This window comes from Rousettus aegyptiacus, unplaced genomic scaffold, assembly GCF_014176215.1.
Source record: "Rousettus aegyptiacus isolate mRouAeg1 unplaced genomic scaffold, mRouAeg1.p scaffold_m13_p_6, whole genome shotgun sequence".
Taxonomy (NCBI): Eukaryota; Metazoa; Chordata; class Mammalia; order Chiroptera; family Pteropodidae; genus Rousettus; species Rousettus aegyptiacus.
Window position 1 is genome coordinate 32303931 of NW_023416309.1, and position 19057 is coordinate 32322987.

The window sequence follows — 19057 nt, forward strand, 5'->3', positions numbered from 1 at the left end:
ATTAACATTTTTATTATTGTTCTGCTTTTGTTCAGGGGTAGGCCTCTACTGCCAAATTAATTTTCCTGAATCCCCGAGGTTGAGTACTTTGCTTGGCAGGTGATATGGCCTGTTGTGGCCATCTGTGCCATGTCCAGGCTGCTGCCGTTCCTGGGGCTTGTCCGTGGGCTTTGCAGTACCAAGCGAAAGGAGGCGTGTGTGGCTAAGTGTAATGATGCTGTCATCATTCCCCAGTTTAGAAAGTTTCTCCCATCTTATTTCACCTCCTGCTTCAGTGATTCATGCCTGATACAACTCTAACATTCCTTGCTGAAGGACTAGTTGACACAAGTTCATGACTTAAGCAGGCTTTGCCTAAGGTATTCAAATTCAGGTTTGCTTTTATTTTTAAAACAAGGTAGCATGTTTACCCAGAAGCAGCGTAGCAGTGTATGTTTTATTAGCTGTCTAAGACCTAACACTGCAGATTCCACAGTAATATAAAGGACTCATCAAGTAGTTAATGAAGACTTTTTTTCAGGCTGTATTTTGTTGATGATACTCAGAATCCTCATTCAGTAGCAAATTTTTAAAATTTTTTGCTAGTCTTCAACCATGGAATCTCACTGGAGAGAAGATATTCAGTTTCTCTATCATGGCAACAGCCTTAAGGTGAGAAATGAGATCTTGAACCCTGCCGTTGCTAAAGATAAGATCACTAAAAGAGTAGTACCAATTTTATTTATTTATTTATTTATTTTGGTACAGATGATTTTATTATTATTTAAGTCACTATACAGGGAGTTTTTATCACTCTTACATTTCTGAATGTGTTGTAAGGGATACAAAGTTATATAAAACGAGGTCCTTGCCCTCAAGAAATTTCTAGTCTAGTTAGGGAGACCACACATAAATAGAAGTAAACTAAAAGTACAGGAAGTAATAGTACACCTCAACAATTTTATAGTTGTTAAGAGACAGTTTAATCAATGAAAACAGCATATGAACAAATACAATTTACTATAACCTTTTTTTAGGAACAAATATTCATTTTAATTTAGTAATTTTATAAAAGATCACATTTTGGGGAGTGGGGGGAACATTAATTGAAGGCAAAGAACGAAGCTTACCTTCTAGCTTCTTGGGCATTTCCTTGAAATCTTAGTTATGAAATGTCAAGCCAGCACTTTGTTTTTGTAACGTTTCCCCTGTCGTTCTAATTCAGTGGTTATTTTTTACTCTATCATCAGATACCTGTTTTTTAATTTTTACCCATAAATTGCATGTTTGAAATATTCTATCAAACTGCATTAAGTAATTTTTCCACTTTCATTACATTACTGATTATACAATAAAAACAAAAGCAATAAAAGTGTTAAACTTGTCTGTATGATTGGTTGATCCTGTAGTTTACTTGGCTTTGTTGAAGGTAAAGGTATAATTTCTTCTTCTTCTTTTATTTTGCAATTAAAAACAAAAACAAACTTGTTGTATTGAGTTTGGGGGTTTCACGGTTTATCAAGGAAAACGATATGACCACAAAGTGGCAAGAGCACATGTAGGAGCTTTATAGGGGTAGCACTCTGACGGGATTGCATGCAAGAGAAGTCCCCCACAGCATGAAACCTTTGAGACTAGGGTGAAGGACAACCACCAAGAAGGGGAAGAGGGCAGTAGAGCTTGGAGTAGGGAGAGGAGAATCAGGGCACTTAAGGTGTCTTAGGTGGTGTTGCTCAGCAGCACAGTACAGAGTCCGAGTCCCTGGGTCAGAAAGGGCAGCAGTGGCTTAGAGTCTTGATAGTCCTGGGTTTATCTGTGGCTAGCAAATGTTGGATGCAGTTTCATGAGATGTCCAAAGGAGTTAGGTTATAAATGGTTAAACATAAGCTTATCCGAGCTATATTAAAAACAAATGGATGTGTAAAAATTTAGGTTTGGTACTCAGTGGGCTTGTGAACTAATGTTCCTGGCCTGCTGTGAAGAAGTGAACAATGTAAGGCCAATATACAGGAGCCATTTTTGGCTTGTTTATGTAACACCTGTGGATGCCCATTACTACCTTCCTGAGCCAGGAACCTGAGTTTGGGAGTCACTGTCCTGGATATTTCACAGTATTGTCAAAGAACAGTAGAGAACTCTCTCTTTCTCCCTGGTATTATGCACCTAGTAGATTCTCAGTAAATATTTGAATGTTAATATTTTTTCAGTTAAGGTTACCCCTATTTACCTTTAAGTTTAGTGACTTGATGTTTCACTTAGTTGTAATATTTTACTGATACATTATTCCATATTCACCTTTAGTTTTTAAGACTTATTATGTGTCAGGTACTGTTTTGAATATGTTCACATACATAATTTCCCTTTTCACTTGCATTATTTAGACGGATTCAATTGAAAATGTCCAGGTAACTTAGTTTAACTCCTAAATCCTAAAACATTACAAAGTAAGTAACATTCTTTAGAAGACACCAAATAACTAAAATAACAGAAGGTTATAATTTAGTCCATCCTTACCATTTGATTTCTGAGAAGATTTCAGGCAGAAACATAAAGTTTTATATTGTCTTACTTTATGGATTACCTTAACTCATGAAGTCTTTTTGATGAATCGATCCATAGGTTGGATCATAAGAATAATAGTGGTAGGCTATGTCCAATAGTATTTGATAGAATGTGTAATAATTTCATCTTTTGTTCTTTTCGTGGGTCATCATGTTATAGATTAAGCAGTCTAATGTTTTCCTTCTCTGGAAATCTAGTGATGCGTGAGGGGGCGGGGAAATATTGGGCTGGACAGACTTTTTAAACTATAAGTGGCTTACATGCTGATTTATTAAGGATGTCTAAAGAAGTTGCTATTATTCTTGCAGAATGGAATCTAATTTAAATCAAGATGGGGTGTCTAGACCATCATATGTTTTTAGTGCTGACCCAGTTGCAAGGCCTTCGGAAATAAATTTTGACAGCGTCAAGCTTGATCTCTCTCGTGAATTTTCCTTAGTTGCTTCAACCACTGAGGTAAGTACAGGAAAATTACTCTGATTATATGTTTGAGTGGAAATGTATATGGCGCACACACACTTGCAGACAGGTCTTACTAGACCAGAGCTTTCCAAACTTGTAGATTTAAAGCAACCTTCTGAAGGGGACCAAAGTTTTGCCACCTCAAGACGAGCCTTTTGGGATATTGATTTTAAGCTGGTTTTTAAGAAAGAAAAGACTCAGAATCTTTGACCCTTTAACTTTTCTGCTTAAGGTAATTCAGATGGAGAGCCTGCTTTAGGAAGGGAATCTTAGCATATTTACCTTAGCGTAAAGGATTTCACTTTAGCCTAATTTGAATTAAGTATGGTAGACAGGAAGAATCCAAGCAGGGATCTGTTAGCTAGAGTCCCCTGTGTCCCATTTTATCTGGGTTGCATAGCAGGAATTTATTTGCTGCACGGGTTCTGCTCTTTTGCCCATTTCCCCTTTGAAACCTCTGTCCCCCTTCCTTTTCTATGGTGGCATATAAGCCTGAACAACCCAGTGCCTCTTTGGAGTTTTCATATTCTTATGGACCTTCAAATGTATGTTTGTATAATAAACTTTGGACATTTTCTCCTGTCGGTCTGTCTCTGTTAATTTGATTTTTAGCCCCATTAGAAGAACTTAGAAGGTGGGGAGAAAATTTTCTTTTTAGTCCCCACACTTCTTATCTCAGTAATTTTTCATGATGCCTTAAATACATAACAGTTTCTTTTAAAGTAATAAGTCCAAACAACTTAATAACTATGAACCTAGTAGGCATTTGAAAAAAGAGTTATGTAAGAAAAATTTTAACTTCATTCTTCAGTTACCATAGTTAATGTGATGTGTGCCTTCTGGGCACCACATAATTTCTCAAGCTTTGGAATCATGGACATTGCCACCCTCATTCCCTGTTCCTCATTGTTTTGGGGTAGTACTTTTTATCATAGTAATCACTGAAAAATCTATCTTCACAAAGATATGACTTAAAATAAAATAGTGTGATCCAATATTGATACTATGAACTACTTTGAGCTAATAGTTCATAGTGTTCAACATATGTCAGGTACTATTTTTACCTTCTCAAAAATGTAAAATATTTCACAATGCCCCTAGGAATTTCAGGCCTTAGTTTAAAAAATTTTTACAGATTTTTAAAAAGTTAAATAACTCAGTAATATTTAACTCATTTTATGTTTAGAAAAAATAAGTGTAGCTTGCTGCCATCTTTAATTTATATAAACCCTCTCTTTGAGGCTGGACAAATCTGACTGGTTTTCAGTCAGGAAATAAAATATAAAAACTGTTCTTGGAATTATATTTCTAAACAGAACTTGTCCCTAATCCTATTATAACAGAAATGTATACATAAATCAAATGAATCTTTGAACGACATTAACATCACATGTAGCAATAATGTGTCTTCTAGGATTTGGTATTTTCAGCGATTGAGAATTACTGTGTTTTGTAAATGGAAGTACCACTACTAAAAATGGAATGCTATAAATAGAATGATATCATTTGTTTCTAAAGACTATGGATATACTAGAGTGGTGCAAAAATAGTAATAAAGGTGAGCTATTTTGTGGCAAACTTTGGGGGGTGAGGTTAGGACAGTAATCTGAGTTATCTCGGGGTAAATGCTGCAGCCCCAAGCACCACCAGCAAGTATTCTCGGGGTAAATGAGAAATGAGTTAAGTAAAAGTCCTTCTACCCTACCTACTACTACTGCAGTGTTTGCTATATGTCCTGGTAGACCTTTTCTTGTATGTTTAGTTTTCAGTTTGTTTATGTTCAATTTTTACTTTTTAGATTGTTAATTTTGATATTTTAGAGAGAGGGATTAACCCAGTTAATAGTGATGGATGTAGATAAAAGAATAATATTTAATACTAATCATGTGTGAGGCTTTTTCACTTTGGTTCATTTAATCATGAAGAAAAGAGGAAGGGATAAGTGCCTCTTGGTATATAATGGAATCATATTTATGTAGTCTTTTGTGTCTGTCTTCTTTCACTTTACGCAAAGGTCAATAAACTGGTCTCTTTTTGTATTGCCTATTTTTGTAGTGCTTGCAAGCTGAGAATATTTTTTACAGTTTTAAATGTTTGAAGAAAAATCAAAGAATAATGTTTGATGACATGAAAATTATATGCTTTTTAAACTTCACTATCCATAAAGTTTGTTAGTTAGCATTGTACTCATTGGTTTATTTTCTAGGTCTGCTTTTGCACTCATGGCAGAGTTGAGTAGTTGTGGCAGACTGTAGGGCCTCTGTAGCCTAAAATATTAACTATCTAGCTCTTTAGAGAAAAAATTTGCTGATCCCCTGACTTAGCATGGTATTTTTTTTTAAATCGATCATGCATCTCATATCAGTAATTTGTTAGTTTTTATTGCCAAGTAGTAGTTCATTGCGTAGATATGTCACATTTCCATTACGTTACAATTTGATGGACATTGGTGGTTTCATTTTAGAGACCGTACAAGTAATGCTGCTGTAATCGTTCAGTGCAAGACTTTCCGTGAACTTGTGTTTTCTTTTGTTTTGGTTAAATACTTAGGAATAGAAATTGTGGGTCAAATGGTAAGTACATATTCGAATTCATAAGAAATTGTCAAACTATTTCCCAAAGTGTCTGTACCAACACCTGCAATGAAGATTTCAGTTCCTCCACCTTTTTGCCATCACTTGGTAATTTTGTGAGTGTGCAGAAGTAAACTTAGTGTGTTTTTAGTTTGTATTTTCCTAATGAGCACTTTTTCAAGTAATTCTTGGTCATTACTGTGCCTTCTTTTGTAAAATGTCTCTTCAAATCATTTCTCCATTTAAAAAAATTAGGTCGTGTTAGAATTGATTTCTAAGAGGGTTTTATAAATAATGAATACATATTCTTTATCAGACAATGGTGTCTTGATCAGTAGTGTTTTCCCCCGTCCCTGGAAAGGGTTACAGTTGTTTTAATGGCTATATTTTGTTATTCATCTTGAATTAGTTTTTATATATAGTCAATACAGAGATTCACGTTGATTTTTTTAAACTTTCATTTACTTAGTTATTTCAGCATTATATGTTGAATTGTTTTAATGCCAGTTGATAATCGAATAACTGTGTGTGGATCTATTTTGGAATTGTTCTCTTCCATCGACTTGTCTTATAACTATACTGCTTTATTTCTGTAGTGCTATAGTAATTCTTGAAATAAGATTGTGTGAATTTTCCAACTTAGCTTTTTAAGGAATGTTTTGGCTTTTCTAGGCTCTTTGCATATTCATAAATTTTAGAATTGACTTACCAGTTTTTGCAAAATAGTCTGTTGAGATATATTGAGAGATTGTATCGAATCTATGAATTAATTTGGAGAGAATTGACATTTTAATTGAGTATTTCAATCCATGAACATGGTACATTTCTCCATTTATTTAGATCTTTAAAGTCTTTGCAGTGTTTTAGAGAGGACTTTTATGTCTTTTGTTAAATATATTTGTAAACATTTCATGGTATTTTATGTGTTGTAAATTATATTTTAATAGCTTTATTGCAGTCTGATTAGATAAACTGCACATACTTGAATTATCAAGTTTTACAAGTTTTGACATATTCATAAGACCATCACTACAATCAGTGAATATTTCCATCACCCATAAGTTTCTCTGTATCTCCTTGTAATCCTTCTCACATTACACCTCTAAACACTCCAAATAACTACTATAATCAGTGTTCTGTCAGTATTCATTAGTTTGCACTTTCTAGAATTTTATATAAATGGAATCGTAAAGTTATGTGCCCTTTTTCGCGGGGAGGGGATCTACTTTGATTTACTTGGTACAATTATTTTTAGTTTCATGCACGTCGTGTGTAAAAGTAAGTCATTTCTTTTTATTGTTCATGGTATAGATGTGCCATAATTTGTTTATTCATTCACTTGCTGATGGACATTAGTGTTTGCAGTTTTTGGCTATTACAAACAAAGCTATGAATGTTTGTGTACAAATCTTTTTATGGACATATATCTTTTATTTTTTTTCTTGGCTGAATACCTAAGGATGGAATGGCTGGATCATTTTTAAGAAAACACCAAACTTTTCCAAAGTGCTCATAGTATTTTACATTCTCCACAGCAGTAAATGAGAGTTCTAGTTCCTCCACATCCTCACCAACACTTGATATGGTCAATATTGATTGATTGACTGACTGACTGGTTTTACTGACTTTTATTTTTTAGAGCTGTATAATGTTCACAGCAAAATTGAGCAGAAGGCCTTTTCATGTTTTAAGAGCTCACTTCTTTTTAGCACTGAATAATGTTCCATTGTCTATACCACATTTTATTCATTCATCTGTTGAAGGACATCCTGGTTGGTTTCAAGTTTTGGCAGTTATTATTAAAGCCAAAATAAATATTTACAGGTTTTTGTGTGGCCATAAGTTTTCAGTTCCTTTGGGTGAATACCAAGGACCGCAATTGCTGGATTATTTGGCAAGATTAGTTTTGTAAGTAACTGCTGAACTATCTTCCAAAGTGGCTGTACCATTATACATTCCCACCAGTAACATATGACAGTTCTTGTTATTCAACACCAGCGTTTGGTTTTCAGTATTGCAGATTTTTATTATTCTAATAGGTATGTAATGTATATCATTTTAATTTACATTTCCTTGTTGACATGCATTGGGGAACTTCTTTTCATATGCTTGTTTGCCACCTATATATCTTATTCGATAGGTATCTATGGAGATCTTCTCCCACTTTGAAATCAGGTGGTTGTTTTCTTATTTTTGAGTTTTAAGAGTTTTTTTTATATTTTGGATAGCAGTTCTCTATTTGATATATCGTTCGCACATATTTTCTCCTAGTCTGAGGCTTGTTTTTTCATACTCTTGTCAATGTCTTTCACAGAACAGAATACTTTCATTTTGGTGAAGTTCAGCTTGTCAATTTTTGATTTCATGCATTGTGCCTTTGGTGTTGAAATCTAAAAAGTCATTGCCAAACCTAAGGTCATCGAGATTTTCTAGGACTTTTATAGTTTTGCATTTCGCATTTAGGTTTGTATCGTTTTTGAGTTAATTTTTGTGAAGGGTGTAAGGTCTGTGTCTAGATTTTTTTTTGCATGTGGATTTCAAGTTGTTCCAGCACCATTGGTTGGAAAGCCTGTCTGCTCCAGTCTATTGCCTTTGCTTCTTTTACAAAGGTCAGTGGTCTGTAGTCACGGGGATCTATTTCTGGGCTCTCTATCGTGTACCTTTGATTCTATTCTTTTACCAACACACCACCATCTTGATTACTGTAGCTCTTCAGTGTGTCTTGAAATCAAGTAGTATCAATCTTCCAACTATTTTCTTCTCCTGCAATTTTATATTGGTTATTCTGGGTAGTCATTTAATTTTAGCCATTCTAATAGGTATGTATTGGTATCAAATTATTACTTGCATTTACCTAATAACTGATGATGTTGAATGTGTATTCATGTACTTGTTTGCCATTTGTGTATCATCTTTGGTGAAGTGTCAATTTAAATCTTTTGCCTATTTTTAAAAATCGGGCCGTTTTCTTACTCTTGAATTTTAATTGTTTTTTATATTTTTCTGATACAACTATTTATCAGCTATATCCTTTGCAAATGTTTTCTCCCAGTTCATGGCTTGTCTTTCATCCCTTCATGTTTTTTGAAGAGCAGAAGTTTTTAATTTTGATGAAGTCCATTTTTTCTGCTTATTCTTATTAGGGATTGTGCTTTGGTGTCATATCTAAGAAATCTTTGCCTAACTCAAGACTAAAAAGATTTTTTAAGTTTTCTTTCAGAAGTTTTACAGGTTTAGTTTTATATTTAGTAGGTCTATGATCCGTTTTGAGTTAATTTTTATATACATGAGATGTGAATTCAATTTTTTTATGCCTATGTTGTTGTTCCAGCACAATTTGTTGAAAAAGATATTCTTTCTGTACTACATGTCCTTTGCACCTTTGTCATAAATCAGATGTCCTTATATGTGGGGGTTTATTTCTTAATACTGTATTGTGTTTCATTGATCTGTTTGTCTTCCTGCTAATACTCCACAGTTTTGATTATTGTAGCTCTAAAATAAATGTTGAATAAGGTAGTGTTAGCTCACCAAATTTCTTTTTCAGAGTTGTTTCGATTATTCTAGGTACTCTGCATTTCTGTATGAATTTTGAAATGAGCTTGTTAACTGCTACCCACCCCTTCACTCCTACCCCTGCCAAAGCTTCTGAGATTTTGATAGTAATTGCTTTGAATCTGTAGAAGAGCTTGTAGAAAATTAACATCTTAACAATATTGTCTACCAAACAGTGAACAAAGGTGTATCTCTATTTATTTTGGTCTCTAATATCTCTGAGCAGTATTTTGTAGTTTGCAGTGTACAGGTCTTTTGCATCTTTTGTCATATTTATCCCTAAATATTTCATAATTTTTGATGCAAATGGTATTGCTTTTAAAAATTGATTTTGACTATTCTCAGTATGTAGAAAAACAATTGATTTTCCATATTAATCTTGTATCTTGCTTCATTGCTAAACTTGATTTATTAGTTCTAGTAACATTTTTGTAGATTCTGTAGGATTTTTTTATGTAGACATTCATGTTGTTTGTGAATAAACATCGTTTTCTTTCTTTACAATCTGGATAGATGCCTTTTTCCTTTCTTTTCTCTCCACTTTCCTCTCCTTCCTTTATTTTTCCTGATTACATTGGCTAGAACCTCTAATACAATGTTGAACAGAAGTGGTGAGAGCAGAAACTTATTTATCTTGCTACTCAGATTCAGTTTTCCACCTTTAAGTATGACGTTAGCTGTAGGTTTTTTGAAAATGCTCTTTATCAGGTTAAGGAAGTTCCCATCTATTCCAATTTGCTGATAATTCTTATGAATGAATGTTTAATACATGTTAAATTCAAGTCATCAATCAAATGCTTATTTTTGCATCTGTTAGAGATAAAAGTTTCTTTTCTTTTATTCTTTTAATGAAGTTAACCTAATTGATTTTTGAATACTAAATTGACCTTGCATTCCTACAGTGAACCATTTTTTGTTAAGATATATTATCCTGTTTTATATATTGGCTAATATTTTATTAGGGAATTCTTACATCTATCTTAATTAGGAACATTGATCTGTAATTTTTTCTAATGGCATCTTTGTCAGGTTGTGGTTTCAAGGTTGTCAAACTCAAAATTAGTTTAAGAAGTTTTCTTTATCTTTATAAAGAGATTATTGACAATTTGTGTTATATCCTTTAATATTTGAGACAATTTATCAATGAATTACTAAGGCCTGGAATTTTTTGTGGGACTATTTTGTTTGAATGTAAATTGAATTTTTTTAATAGATAAAGGGTTATTCAGTTTTTCTAGTTCTTGCCTATTTTTACTAAGTTGTGTTTTTCAAGTAATTGTTTTGAGTAATTGTTATGAGATTTATTCTTTTTACTTTTTAAAATATTTAAAACATTTCTTTAAAATTATTTAAAAAAATAAACTAGGCTTATTTCTTCCCCAAAGGAAACAGTAAAGAGAATACTATATAGCAAAATATTCTAAATTCATGGAATTGAGCATTTGTGTTAATAGACTATTCTCATTACTTGTAATTTATTCTAGAGTTTATGTTTTACTGCCTTAGAGCCCTATTATTTGTATTTAGCTATAAAGTGTAGGATTTTATGGAAAAGAAACTTAAAGTGTAAATATAAAAGGTAGAGGAAATTGAATTTTTGTGTTTTTTTTTTTAAGATTTATTTTTCTTATAGTAGGGTTAAAAACAGAAGAATCACTGTTCACTTAGAGGTTCTATATAATCTCAGATTGTTATGTAACAATTAGATACATTAAAAAAAGATCATCTCTGAAAAGCCTTTTTTTTTTTTTTTTTTGGTATTTTGTATTTTTTAAATAGAGCTTTTCTGGTCTCTATTTTTAGGCAGACATTTTGGAATCCAAAGATTATCTCCAAGTTTTTCTTCGAATAAGACCATTCACACAGTCAGAAAAAGAACACGAGTCTGAGGTTTGTGTTAAATTTAATTGGGTTTTAATATTTTGCCTTCATTAAACAGACAAAATACCATTGTTTTTATTTATTTAGTGTAAGATTATTCTTGTTTGTTTGTTTGTTCTAGGGCTGTGTGTATATGATGGATTCACAGACTGTTCTGCTAAAAGATCCTCAAAGTATAGTTGCTCGATTAAGTGAGAAAAGCTCTGGGCAGATGGTACCGAAATTCAGTTTTTCCAAGGTAAAGTACCCTTGTGAAACTGAAGATTTTTCTCTTAAGAAAAGAGACTTAGGCTAAGTTGCTACCTAATGGTATATAACTATATATATCTTGTCCTTATGGAACTTAGATCTTAGATACTAATACTTTTTTCTCAAGAGTCGGACTCAAATTTCAGGTCTGTAAATATATATTGGAAGTGAATAAATCACAATATAGTTATTATGTTTTTCAATTACAACTGATATTCAATATTACTCTATATTAGTTTCAGAATTTAGATAAAAATTCGTTTGGCTCAGTTATTTCTATCTTGAGAATTTTATGAGAGTAGGTAAACTCAAGTGTGTTTGTGGGAGTTGGGGATGTGGCACCTATTTTAAGAATGAATCTCATAAAATGATTAAAAAGTTTTAATAAACATGAGAGATAAGGTAGAACTCATTGTGAATATTAACTTGAATTTTCTAAAAAGATTTGTTTTAAAAAATGCCTACTTAGGTTTTTGGCCCAGAGACTACACAGAAGGAATTCTTCCAGGGTTGCATTTTGCAGCCAGTGAAAGACCTCTTGAAAGGACAAAGTCGGCTGATTTTTACTTATGGGCTAACCAATTCAGGAAAAACATATACATTTCAAGGTAAAATGTTTTATTTTTGCTGGAACGGAGAAAAGCACTAGTCACTTATTTTCATAATACTTGCATGTAGTAATGTTTCCATTACTGAGTATTTTTTAATAGTAATAGCATAATTGAATTTATTGTTGATGGCTTTTAATTTACATTGATTTAATTCATTTGTGAAACTGCTTTACCCGTATGCTAGAGAATTAGGTGATAAAAATTCAGAAAAAGGATTGATGTGACATAGTGAGTTAAGCATGGATAACCAAAGAAACACTATATTTAATTTATTTTTATACTTGGTGATTATGAGTGATTGCAAATCTCTGGCCTGATCTGAATGTAAAACTTTAGGTTTTGCATCAGAATAATAGTTGATAAAATGTCTATTGTACAATGAAGACTAGAGTAATAAACTGAGTAATCCTTCAACTTCTCTCACTCTTGTGTTAGCTGTTTACTCTTGCATGTAAAAGAAACCTTGGTAGTCCAGGAACATTTTTGCTTTCCTAATACTCAGAGTATGAAACAAAAGTTCTTTCACAGGCACAGAAGAAAATATTGGCATTCTGCCTCGAACTTTGAATGTGTTATTTGATAGTCTTCAGGAAAGACTTTATACAAAAATGAACCTTAAACCACATAGATCCAGAGAATACTTACGGTTGTCACCAGAACAAGAAAAAGAAGAAGTTGCTAGCAAAAGTACATTGCTTCGGCAAGTTAAGGAGGTAAGGAGGCATTTTAGTTTGTAAAAAAATATGTATAAATCATGACTTGTTGTAAACTCCTTAGTTTGTTTCAGCCCATGTTGGAACAATGGTGGTAGTGGTGGTAGCTTTTAAAAGGTTGTTTGAAGACATCTCTTCTTATTTTATATTGTACAAACAGTAGAAATGTTTAAACAAAATAAACGTAAATGGTTTTTCGGTTGTTGTAAACAGCATTGTACTTTATGTAATAGTTTAAAATTTTTTTTAGTTGTAAAACATGTATACACAATCTAAACAAGAGAATGTGAAAAATAAAAAAAAAGTGAAAATTTATTATAATTTCATTTCTGAAGAGAAAACCACCATTAACAGATTGGAAAATATCCTTTATAATCTTTTTTTTTTTTATACAGAGCATTTTATATATGTCTGTATATGCACACACAAATAGCAATCATAGTTGTATTTATCTTCATATCTTTACATGTATCATATAGTCTTTTAAACAAAATTGAGATTTTACTATATGTACCTACTGTTCTATCATTTGCTCTTTCAGTTAGCACATTTTAAGTCTCTTATTTCGTCTCATATATTATGTATTTACCTTTTTTTTTAATTGGTTTTTCATGAAAAAAATTTGAAATAAAGTTATATTTGTCTATTCCTCCTGTTCCTTCTGGATTTTGTGTTATGTTTTCTGATATTTATCCTATTCAGGATTGTTAAAAACTATTAACAGTTTCTATAAAAATTTTTTCATTATCGGTGGAGATTTTTAAAAGACATTTAGAAATCAGGGTCTCAAGGTAGTAAAAAGTTGTTGATTAGTGGAGTTCAGAGTTCAGAGTCCATAATTATGGTCGCTGAAAGTAAAATGAGTATTTTGTAAAAAATTATGGAGATTGGCGGATAATTGCATAGATAATATGTAGAGAAAATTAATCATTAATAATGAAAAAATTTTTCCCAGCAGGTTATCCAGTTAAATTATTATTTTGCCTATGAAATTTAAGATGTTAAACTAACGAGATACTCATTTTCATGCATTGATTGAAAGTGTATTTCTAGAAAGTAATTTGGCAATACTATTAAGAGTGAGAACTTAAAATTTTCTAATACTTTGCCGTCTACCTAAGATTTAGGTATATGTCTTAAGGAAATAATTAGAATGCAGTAGAACAAAATAATATATTAAGATGTTTATCTTAGTATTATTTTTACTGATAAACCGTTGTAAATGGTCTAAATTTTCACTAATAGAGGAATAATTAAGTTATTTCACATTTATTCAGTTATATAGCCACCAAGTGTTTATTAATAAATTTTAATTATAGAGAGGAAAAACAACTGTAATAAGTCTGTAGAAAAGAATAGGAGGAAATATATTGAAATAGTAGTAGTGATTGCCTATGAGTGTCAGGAATTATATATAATATATTTTTTTAAACTCTTCTGTAGTTTCCCAAAGTTTTTATTATGAAAATGTATTATTTAACTAGAAAAAAATATTAGTAGACAGAGGTCATTGAATTGAGTAGATGAAAGTCTGTGGTTTGATTTTCATTATTTGGATAGGTAATTAATATACTGGTTATTTAAGCTTACCTAAGATGGTTTTTAACTTTTAAAAAAATCTGTCTTTTACAGGTTGTTATGCAAAATGACAGTTATGATACTCTTTATGGTAAGGTTTCCTTTCTTACCCACCTTTAAATTGTTGATTATATGAAATGCATTTGAAAAACTTTTAATTTTTGAATCACTCCTTGTGATTTAATTTCTTTAATAACATAATATTATTTGAAAAATGATACATAGCTATGTAATGTCAATTACTATAAAGTTTTATTTACATTTCATATCACAGATATCCCATTAACTGATTGTATCTTTTATGTTGAATTAAATGTCATTTACATTTAAATGTTTAATTTCAGATTACTTCATTAGTATATTTTCAAAAAGAAAAAATAAGAAGACCAACTTTGGTTGTTTAATGCATATTTTTTACATCTACTTTGGTTCAAAAAGTGTTTAACATAGCTGATCAAAAGATTAAGGGTACTTAGTTTTTTCAAGTCTAGGAGTCTTGATCTGTCTTATCTCATTTTTTAGTCAATTGTTTAATTTAGTAATTAACCTTTTTTATTTTTCATAGGAAATTTAACAAACTCTTTGAATATGCCAGAGTTTGAAGAATCCATGAAAGATTGTAAACAAGCTAGCTTGAATATGGATAAAAATATAAAATTTTCTCTGTGGGTTTCTTTCTTTGAGATTTATAATGAATTTATTTATGACTTGTTTGTTCCTGTGTCATCCAAGTTCCAAAAAAGAAAGATGCTACGCCTTTCCCAAGATATAAAGGGCTATTCTTTTATTAAAGGTATACTAATGAATGAGTGTGTTTTATTTTATTGCTCTGAAGTTCTTTCTAGGCTTTGTTATAGCTATAGGAAAGCATACTAGAAAGTGAAAAATTTATTACTGTTATTAACATCAATATAAGTTAAATTTGTGCTTTGGAAGTATGTTTTGCTATGTTAATTAATCCTGAATATAAAGGGGTCTATATTTGTATATATTGTGTTTACTCAAGTATCATTGATTGAATTTTGAGAGATGGGAAAAGATATTCACGTTATTCTGCTGCTTTGTAACTGTCTCATCTTTGGAGATGTGGAAATGTTTTTGTCCTTTAACTGTGATGTCTTTTCCAGCTTTTTAAACCATTACAGTAGGTAATACATATATGTTAATAACATTATCTTCTGATACGTGTATGTGTATGTATGTATGTATGTTTACAACTCAGAAGTCCCTTACAAGGAATGTACTTTGATGTTTTCTATATTCTACATCATTTTTACAAAATGTTGGTTATGACTACACATAAATCTGGTTCGATAATTTCCTAATGAATTGAATCTGCAGTGTTTCACAGCTAGGTAATTTTGTAGATTTAATCTGTACCGTGTTTTGTTTTTTTCTTTCTTTTTTTCTGGATTTCAAATTCTAACAAATCTTACCTGTTTATAATTTTCTCTTTGGCTGAATCTGTAGAAGAACATTTACTTTGTGTGTTTATGTGACTTAACTACTGGAAAATAATTAAAATATCCTTTTTTGTGTACCTCTTTTCTAGTGGAATATGGAATAGCTAGCTGAGTTGACTTCATCTAGGGCATGTTATTAAAAGAAAGATTTCATTATATGTCTTTGAGAAAAAAGATTATAAATCTTCAATGAGATTACATTGTATAATAAATACTACGTTTTTTTTTAAATTGATATGTATCCTTTTTATTTTTTAAAGATCTACAATGGATTCAGGTAGCTGATTCCAAAGAAGCGTATAGACTTTTAAAACTAGGAATAAAGCACCAGAGTGTTGCCTTCACAAAACTGAACAATGCTTCTAGTAGAAGGTAAGTAGTAAACCTATGATATAAGCCTGAAGCACTCAGAGTATCCTGTGCTATTTTAAGTACTACTAATTTATAATTACAGTAGGTTTTCTGATATGTTAAGTCAATTCATAAGCATGAAAACATTTTTTAAACTGAAGAACATTAAACACATGACTATCAGGACTATTCTAAGAAAAGATTTACTAATTTGCATGAAGTCTCAGGTTTTTTTATTCTTTCTTTATATGACTAAGCTCAATATGTTAAGAGTTGCCTATGATGGTGGACTTCTGTGTCTCTTCCACTTAACTCATGAATACAAACACCATATGCAAATACTGTTAAGACAGAATCTTAAGGGGTTAAGAAAAAGGATGTTTGATGAAAGGGATTGAGAGGTGAAAGACAAGGAAGTAAGTTTAAGCAGTGAGAGATTTAAAACACATTTTTTCTTAAGGGGAAAAGAGCCCTGTCCCTCATAATTGGTGTGACACAAGGATAAATGTAATTTAAATAAACCTATATTTAGGCCAGATGTGTGCTTTGCATAATTTATGTATTCAGAGAATATTAGCTATACATAGTATTATTTTAACTAACAATATGATCTTTGAGACTTTATTATAAACGATTACTTTAGTACAAGTTGGAATGTTAAGAAGAGTTGGTTTGAGGGATTTGGAGCTGTGTGATATTTCCTTTTAGAAAGGAATATAGGTGACAGTGACACATTGGATTAAGTACCTGACAGCTATTTAGCAAATGCATTGCTGGAGCTTTGGCTAGTATTAGGATATAAATAGATGTCAATTTAGATGCTTGTGTCTCTTATTTAGAGTACAGAAATTAAAAATGAAAGATAATATTTGATGTCTCTTTTAGTCACAGCATATTCACCATTAGAATTCTACAGATTGAAGATTCTGAAATGCCTCGTGTAGTGCGAGTCAGTGAGTAAGTTGAACATTCTTCAGCTTGTAATTATTTTGAATTGTTGTTGTTTTTTTTTTGAAGAACTTCTCAAGGTTTTTTGTTTGTTTATTCAGATTATCTTTATGTGATCTTGCTGGTTCAGAACGAAGCATGAAGACGCAAAATGAAGGTGAACGGTTAAGAGAAACTGGGAACATCAATACTTCTTTATTGACTCTAGGAAAGTGTATTAATGTTTTGAAGAACAGTGAAAAGTCAAAGTAAGTGTTGCTGAAGGTATTATTTGCATATTAAGTATTATTTAAACTTTCACCTTTGCTAGTTTTAGAAAGTTCTTTTTTGTTTTTAACCTGCTTTTTGTATAATGACTATAGATTACGATGAACATACTCAGAGATCTTAGGTTTTAAAAAATGATTTAAATAAAAAACAGTATCATTCAACAGTGACTCAAAAAGTAACCACAGTATTTTCCATAGCAAATATATATCAACAGACACTTTCCATAATAAACTTATCATGATGCTGGTTTAGCATCTGAAATCACTTTATCTTTACTAGTGTAATGTGTTCTAGATGTGATAGATTTCTGCATTAATTAACATGTTAGGCTGAGTAAATTAGAAATCAGCTTTCATCATTTCTAGTTAAGTGTTTTATGGCATATATTGTATAACTGTTCTACACTAGAGAACACAACCCAGTTCATTGTGGTTTTCTTGACGTTTTGCTTAATGGGTTGTTATTATGAGTATTATTATTAGTAGCAGTAATGTTTAAAGAAACCAACATAAATAAACAGAAAAATTACTGTTACAAGTGGAACTAATCACTAATTTAGAATTTAAGTCCATAATAGCTAGATTGATTATTTCTTTGTAAAATTTACCAGCATTCTGATTTCATGAGATTTCTTTTAACTTATGATCATTTGAATATTTTTTCCATAGGTTTCAACAGCATGTGCCTTTCCGGGAAAGTAAACTGACTCACTATTTTCAAAGTTTTTTTAATGGTAAAGGCAAAATATGTATGATTGTCAACATCAGCCAGTGTTGTTTTGCCTATGATGAAACACTCAGTGTGTTGAAGTTCTCAGCCATTGCACAAAAAGTAAATATTTTCAAACTTCCGCAGAGTTTATTAAGCATCTTATTAGAATATTAATTATTTTTTTTCTTAGAGAAGATAATATATTTTGCATTTATAACTTAAACTTAAGAAATAATTGGAAATTGAAAATGTGAACATTTGACCAAGTAGGAGGACATGAGGAAAGATCGAAAGTTACCCCTGTAGAATTGAAATGACCTCAGTATTAAGTATTAACAATAGATACCTGTCACAAATTATCAGTACTGTTCTTCCAATGGATTGTCTACTTTTTCATTCAGGTTCATTTGGTTACTAATCAAGTACCCCCCTGCTAAGGATAGTACTAAGAACTTAACCCAATAAATTTTCCTGTAGTATACATGTGTAATTAGCTTTTTTGTTATTGGAATATTCATTTAAGGATGCTGGTTCCTTTTCGAGTATTTGTTTGCATAGGTTTTCTTTTAAACACTTAAATTGTCATTTGACGTATATGTATTAAATTATTTTTAAATAGACAGTTCTTGCCTTTTCTGTTTTAAAAGTCACATTGGATATTTTAATAGGTTGCTGTTCCAGACATTTTAAATTCCTCTCAAGAGAAGACATTTGGACCTGTCAGACCTTCTCAAGAGGTATCACTAGATATCAATAAATCAGTTAAAACATTAAATGTAAAAAGATCTACAATTTCATGGGAAAGTAGCCTGGAAGATCTGGTGGAAGATGAAGACTTGATGGAGGATCTAGAAGAAGCTAAAGAAAACCAAAATGTGGAAACTGAACTTACTGATGAAGATCTAGATAAAACATTAGAGGAAGATAAGGCTTTCATTAGCCTTGAGGAGAAAAGAGTATGTATTAACAACTCATACTTCTAAACTTGGTTTCTAATTCTGAAGTTAAGGTTAACAGTTCTTAAGACTCCCTCTTGTCCAATTTTTTTAAACAACACTAAATTTTTATATCTCAACTTCATACTTTGAAAAATTTCAAACCGACAGGAATAGTACAATGAATACCCATTTACACTTCACCTGGATTTGCCA

The 19057-nt window shown here is 31.5% G+C and overlaps 1 protein-coding gene across 7 annotated transcripts in view; it reads left to right on the forward strand.

The window, feature by feature from the left end:
- KIF20B (kinesin family member 20B) overlaps window positions 1-19057 on the forward strand; it is a 68874-nt gene that overhangs the window by 550 nt on the left and 49267 nt on the right. For 6 of the 7 annotated variants that reach the window (XM_036223628.1, XM_016127941.2, XM_016127942.2 and 3 more), the window contains exons 2-14: window positions 586-651; window positions 2850-2997; window positions 10935-11021; window positions 11134-11250; window positions 11731-11869; window positions 12401-12585; window positions 14218-14254; window positions 14729-14956; window positions 15887-15998; window positions 16863-16934; window positions 17027-17173; window positions 17864-18026; window positions 18575-18862. In XM_036223628.1, coding sequence (XP_036079521.1) covers window positions 635-651; window positions 2850-2997; window positions 10935-11021; window positions 11134-11250; window positions 11731-11869; window positions 12401-12585; window positions 14218-14254; window positions 14729-14956; window positions 15887-15998; window positions 16863-16934; window positions 17027-17173; window positions 17864-18026; window positions 18575-18862 — 1740 coding nt within the window. In that variant the 5' untranslated portion in view covers window positions 586-634. The remainder of the gene's footprint in view (window positions 1-585; window positions 652-2849; window positions 2998-10934; window positions 11022-11133; window positions 11251-11730; window positions 11870-12400; window positions 12586-14217; window positions 14255-14728; window positions 14957-15886; window positions 15999-16862; window positions 16935-17026; window positions 17174-17863; window positions 18027-18574; window positions 18863-19057) is intronic. The other variant, XM_016127939.2, reaches the window with a different exon arrangement.